Source organism: Orycteropus afer, unplaced genomic scaffold, assembly GCF_000298275.1.
Source record: "Orycteropus afer afer isolate SDZICR_OR568_19922 unplaced genomic scaffold, OryAfe1.0 scaffold00196, whole genome shotgun sequence".
Classification (NCBI taxonomy): Eukaryota; Metazoa; Chordata; class Mammalia; order Tubulidentata; family Orycteropodidae; genus Orycteropus; species Orycteropus afer.
Window position 1 is genome coordinate 5,680,389 of NW_006921783.1, and position 6,865 is coordinate 5,687,253.

At 41.3% G+C, this 6,865-nt stretch overlaps 1 protein-coding gene across 1 annotated transcript in view; it reads right to left on the bottom strand.

Moving 5' to 3' along the window:
- Positions 1 to 6,146, bottom strand: part of DDX52 (DExD-box helicase 52) — a 21,864-nt gene extending 15,718 nt beyond the window's left edge. Inside the window, exons 1-2 of the mRNA XM_042781917.1 lie at positions 6,060 to 6,146; positions 742 to 940 (exon numbers count right to left, since the gene is read on the bottom strand). Coding sequence (XP_042637851.1) covers positions 742 to 940; positions 6,060 to 6,146 — 286 coding nt within the window. The remainder of the gene's footprint in view (positions 1 to 741; positions 941 to 6,059) is intronic.
- Between the last annotated feature and the right edge of the window lie 719 nt (positions 6,147 to 6,865).

Below are 6,865 nucleotides of genomic sequence, written 5' to 3' on the forward strand. Positions count from 1 at the left end.
TATATGATCTTAGATACACTCCCTCTTTCATAGACATACCTAATCGTTTAGCCTGTCCACCTATCTATCCATCCATATACCCATGTTTGCCTTCACTGAGAACTCAGTACTGTATATACAAAAGGGTTCCTATTTGTTGTCTGTACTTCCCATGTACCTCTCTACGTCTACAAATGTACTTTCTATCACTGTACATTAGTTTGCTTTTTCTGGAATTTGATATAAATGGAATCTTGTAAAATGTGTTAGTTTTGCTCTGGCTTCTTTCACTCAGCATAGTTATTCCTGAGATTCTCCCATGTTGTTGCATGTACTGAGGTCGAGTTGGATCCAAGTCACAGCAACCCCTCCTTGGGTTTCAAGGTGGTCTCACTACAGAAGTAGATTGCCCAATCTTCCTTCCAGGGAGCGGCTGGTGGGTTTGAACTGCCAGCCTTCTGGTTAGCAGTCAAATGCCAATAGCTCTTAATTTTTATGTTTTGCTAGGTGGTCCACTGCATGGATAGATAACCATTTGTTTATCCATTCACCTGTTGAGGGGCATTTGGGTCATTTCCAGTTTTGGGCTATGACAAACAAAGTTGCTATGAACATCTGTGTACAAGTTTATTGTAGCAAAATTTGTAGCGGCAAATAATTGGAAACAACTTTAATGTCATCACCTGATACACTGTCTGACTTGTAACCATAATTTTATATTACTTTTATAATTGAAAAAATTCAAGAAAACCAAGCACTAACCTGAAGTCATCATCTTTCTCTTTTTCTTGTTCTGTTCCTTCTTCCTTTCAATCAGGCTTTCTTCTTTCTTCTCTTCATCTTGGAGCTCTTGATGTGTTCTTGATGCTCCACCCTCAACTGGGACAGACTTCTTGTTTCCAAAAAAGTCCAGTCTCTGCAGCACTTCTGAAGAATTAAAGTCATATCTCCTCTTTCCTAGCTAAAACCCAAAAAATTTAAAATGAAATTACTGATAGCATGGCATTGCTTTCACCCAAGCAAGACTAGAAGTAGGAAAGGCTTGAGTTCAATGACTTCATTTTTTTTTTTTAATATATTCACCAAGTATTTGTTGAGCTGATAAGTGTGTCTGGGCAAATGAAATCCAAGAAGGTATCTTTTCTTACCTCATAAAATAATAATAATCATAATAGCAGCTAACACTTACGTATATCTGTGACTATATCAGGCATATTTCTAAGCATGTTTCCACATGTAATTATTTCATCTTACAATAACCCAATGAAACAAACAATATTATTATATATAAGAAAATCGAGGAATAGACAGGATAAGTAGCCCAACCAAGGTCTCAAAACTAGTAACCGGCAAAACCAGAATTTGGACCCAGATAATCTGGTTCCAAAATTCAAATTTTTAACCACAACCATAATGCTGGTCAGAGAAAGAAGAGAAGGCACACGTGTCACTCAAAAACCTTTTTGTGGTTATCTACTGCTGAGTTTCTAATCTCAACAGGAAAGGCTGACATTCAAGGTTTTTCACAACTGTGCCCCAATTGACTTCTCCCAATTTATCACTCATCACTTCCCTATACAAGATCCCTTACTTCTGAACCATTCTTCTCATTTGGTTACTTAACATGTGTGTGGCTGGGACAGTAAGAATCATGTCCAATAAAACTGTATGTATACCAAGCCACAACTGGCCTAACATACTACCCAAAACATTGTTCCACATCCTACTTTGGTGACAGCGACTGGGATCTTAAAAGCTTGCAAGAGGCCATCTAGGTGCAACAATGGGTCTCTCCTCGTCCAGAGCAAAGAAGAATGAAGAAAACCAAAGACACATGGAATCAAATAGTCCAAGCAATTGGTACACCATGCGATCCTCAGCTTATACGACTATGAGACCAGAAGAAATAGACGGTGCCCGGCTACCACTGTCAACCACTTAGAGGGGCATCTCTGTAAGGGATCCTAGATACAGTAGGAGAACAACGTGGAACAAAACTCAAAATCATAAAAAAAAAAAAAGGACCAGGTTTGCCAGTCTGATAGAGCCTGATGGAACCACTGAGACTACTGCCCTTCAGATCTGGAATTGATCCCACTCCTATGGCTACCAGCCAAACAAAAGACAGGCAATGTGAGCTGAACATTTACATTAGGTAGCTACAGTCCTTGGAGAAATTAATCATGGGAGAATAGAAGGGCTGTGTATGCACAAGGAGATCAGCTGGGGGTGGGTAGGAGTGCATGGGAGGGAAGGAAACAGAGTAACTATGAGAGGAAGTGAGAGCGGAGCTGTTGCACTGTGGAAAATTGTAGTCAATGTCATGAGACAAAAGTGTATGTGACCTGCTGTACAGAAAGTGAATTTGCTCTATCATAACAAAAATTAAAAACAAAAAAACTATATGTATACCAAGCCAAATCTGGATAGACTACTGTGAAATATCTGTACTCTCCATTTTCAGTGTTTCTGTTTTCAAAATTCCTTTCCAGCAGTTTTGGAGAAAAAAAAATTTTTTTGAATTATTCAAAAACATTTTTTTGGCATCTATTATTTTCCAGCAACTATGGGATATAGGCTATTTTATTTAGTCATTCTGAAGCAACCTAAAATACATAAATTTCACATTTTTAAATTTAACAAGCAATCTATGAAACAAGTATCCCCTTTATTGTGTACTGCCTTCCCCTGCACCCAAAGTAACATGTCTATCCTCTAGTTCGGAGCTCTGGTGGCGTAGTGCCTAAGGCATCTGACTGCTAAACAGAAGGCTGGCAGTTCAAACCCACCAGCCACTCCTCAGAAAGAAGACTGAGCAATCTACTTCCCTAGAGATACTGCCTCGGAAACCCAAGGAAGGGTCACTATGACCCGGAATGGACTCGATAGCAGCGAGTTTGGTTTTTTAGTTTATCTCCTAGTTAGTGTTACCTTCCCTTCCCCTCCCACTCCTGGCAACTATCAAACAATATTTCTTTTTGTGTGTAAACTTTTTCTTGAATTTTTACAATAGCAGTGTCATACAATGGGAGCTCTGGTGGCATAGTGCCTAAGGCATTTGACTGCTAACCAGAAGGCTGGCGGTTCAAACCCACCAGTCACTACTCGGAAGAAAGATTGGGCAATCTACTTCCATAGTGATACTGCCTCGGAAACCCAAGGAAGGGTTGCTATGAGTTGGATCCAACTCGACAAGCAGTGAGTTTTTTTTCCTTTTAGTCTCATACAATATTTAACCTTTTGTGATTGACTAATTTCACTCAGCATAATGTCCTCTAGGTTCACCCATGTTATGTTTCCCTGATTCACCATGGCTCTTTAATGCTGCATACTATTCCACTGTGTTTATCCATTCATTAACTGAGGGCATTTAGGTTGTTTCTTTTTGCTATTGTGAATAGCGCTACAATGAACATAGGTGTGTGTACATGTATTTGTTCATGTTCTGGGTCTTATTTCTCTAGGATATATACCTAATAGTGGGATTGCTGGATTATATGGTATTTCCATTTCCAGCTTTTTAAGGAAGCACCATCCTGTTTTCCATAGTGGTTACACCATTTTACAGTCTCACCAGCAGCATATGAGGGTTCTAGTCTCTCCACCCCTTCGCCAGCATTTCTTGCTTTGTTTTTTCATGAACTTAGTTATTAATGCTGGGGTGAGGTGATATCTCATTGTTGTTTTGATTTGCATCCCTCTAGGAGCTCTGGAGGGAGCTCTGGTAGCATAGTGCCTAAGGAACTTGACTGCTAACCAGAAGGCTGGCGGTTCAAACTCACCAGCCACTCCTCAGAAGGAAGATGGGGCAATCTACTTCCGTACTAATACTGCCTCAGACCCAAGGAGGGTTTCCAACCAAGGAGGGGTTGCTATGAGTTGGGTCTGACTCGATGGCACATAACAACAACAACAGGAGCTCTGGTAGTGTAGTGGCTAAGGCACTTGACTGCTAACCAGAAGGCTGGCGGTTCAAACCCACCAGCCACTCCTCGGAAGGAAGGTTGGGCAATCTACTTCCGTAGTGATACCACCTCAGAAACCCAAGGAGGGGTCGTTACGAGTCGGGTCTGACTTGATAGCACATAATATCAACAATGGCTAATAACCATGAGCATTTCTTCATGTATTTGTTGGCTCCCGAATGTCTTCTTCTGGCAGTGTCTGTCTGTTCATGTCCTCTGCCCATTTCTAAATTGGATCATTTGTCTTTCTGTTGTTGAGGTGCTGAAGTTTTCTATAAATTTTGGAGATTAGCCCCTTGTCCAATATGTCGTTGCCAAAATTTTTTTCCCAGTCTGTGGGTTCTGTTTTCACTCTTTTGATAAAATCTTCTGATATACTTAAGTGTCTAATTTTTAGGAGGTCACAGTCATCTATTTTGTCTCCTGGTGTTTGTGCACTTTTAGTTATGTTTGATAGTTTGTGCCATGTATTCAGGCCCCTAAATTTGTCTCTTTTTTTTTCTTTGGTGGTCTTTTGACAAAATCCAACACCCATTCCTGATAAAACTCTGAACAGAATAGGAATAGAAGGGAGATTCCGCAACATAATCAAATAATTAAGGGCATATCTACAGAACAAATGACCAATACTAGTCTTAATATTGAAGATACTCAAGTTGAAGAGACTGAAATAATTTCCCTTATGAATGGGTACTAGACAAGGATGCCCTTTATCACCACTCCCATTCAATACTGTATTGGAAGTCCTAGCCAGAGCAGTAAGGCAAGTAACAGAAATAAAAGGCATCCAAATTGGCAAAGAAGAAGTAAGACTATCTCTATTTGCAGATGATATTATCCTATACACAGAAAATCCCAAAGACGCAGCAGGAAAGTTACTGGAACTAACTGAAAGATTCAGCAAAGTGGCAGAGAACAAGATTAACACACAAAAATCAGTCGGATTCCTTTATACTAACAAAGAGGACTCTAAAAAAGAAATCAGGAAAACAATACCATTGAGAATATCCGCTCAAAAGATGAAGTTCTGAAGAATAAATCTAACCAGAAGAGCTCTGGTAGCATAGTGCATAAGGCACTTGACTGCCTACCAGAAGGCTGGCGGTTCAAACCCACCAGCCACTCCTAGGAAGGAAGGTTGGGCAATCCACTTCCGTAGTGATACTACCTCGGAAACCCAAAGAGGGGTCACTGTGAGTCAGGTCCGACTCAAGGGCACATAACAACAACAACAGAGACAAAGATCTATACTAAGAAAATTACAAAATGCTGTTATAAGAAACCAAAAGCGACACACATAAATGGAAGAATGGATCATGCTCATGGATTGGAAGATTTAACATCATGAAAATGTCAATACTACCCAAAGCGATCTACAGATATAATACAATCCCAATCCAGATTCCAACACCATTCTTTAAGCAGATGAAAACAACTAATCAACTTTACATGGAAAGGAAAGAGACCCCAAATAAGTAAAGCACTACTAAAGAATAAGAACAATCAGACTTTCAGATCTCAAAAACCTTCTAAACACCTACGGTTGTCAAGACAGCCTAGTAGACTGATACAACCAGAGACACACAGAGCAATGAAACAGAACTGCGAACCCAGAAGTAAATCCAACCACCTATGGACAAAGACCAAAACTCATTAAACGGGCATGAGAGTCTTTTTAACAAATAGTGCAGACAAAATTGAATATCCATATGCAGAAAAATGACACGGGACCCATATCTCACAACACATACAAAAACAAACTCCAGGTGGATGAATGACTTAAATGTAAAACATAAAACTATAAAAGACCATCAAAGTAACGTTTCTTTTTGAAAGGATTCCCGCCTTACCTTGAATAAACTAAGGGGGAAAAGAACGTTTCTGTGCCAGAAATCTATAGCGAATCGGAAAAACAGTTCATTCAGAAGGCGGGAACTGAATCAGTTATGTCTGCAGGTAAGCTGAACGTAAGAGAAAAGTCCCCAAGAATGGTCACAGCCAGGCCACGGGGTCTCCGGGTGCACCAACTCCCCAAGCATCCGGTTCATTTTCGGGCTTCTGCTCCTTCCCAATTACTGGGCCCTCCAGATCATCCCGTTCCCCTGAGTACTGTACCTGAAATCGGGCTGCGTCTGCGGAGAAGCGGTTCAGGTCAAATTTGGCCCCGGCGCCGAGCCGGCGGAAGAGATCGTGGACATCCATCTTTACCCAGAAAGCCCCGCGGACCAAGGGCGCCTGCGTAGAGGACTTCCTCGTCTCCAACAGCCTTCGCGGGGGTGTGGGCGGAACTAGCTCTGGGAGGCGGAATCTGGCAGTAGTGAGGGGCTCGCGTGTTTTATCGTCGTATAGTCAGTCAGTGGTTTATTTATCTTTTCGTGCATAAACTGTTTATCGAGACCCTCTTTTGCCAGGCACTCATCTAGCCTTTTAGGAATACTTTGGTGAACGACATCCTAAGGTTGATCTCAGGAAGCTTACATTCTAGTGAGAAGAGAAGATAGAGTTAATCACCCGCTGTCATCGAGTTATTTCCTACTCATAGCGACCCTATGGGACAGAGTAGAACTGTCCCATTGGGTTTCCAAGGCTGTAAATCTTTTCAGGGGAGCGGCTGGTGGGTTCAAACTGTCCACCTTTTGGTTAGCAGCCCAATGCTTTAACCACAGTGTGAACAATCAAAGAAGCAACATAATCTCCAAAAATGCTATGAAAGAAATGAAACGGTGTAATTGATAGAGAAAGGGGGTCATTTTTAGGCAGATTAGTCAAGTTCACTCTGATGAAATCTATATGAGCTAAGACTTGAGAAGAAGGCAGCCTTTCTGAGATCTGGGGAAGAGCTTTCTCGATAGAGGAAACGTGCCTGAGGAGGGAAAAGTTCTGGAACATTGCAGAGACAGAAAGGCGCCCAGGGTGACTGG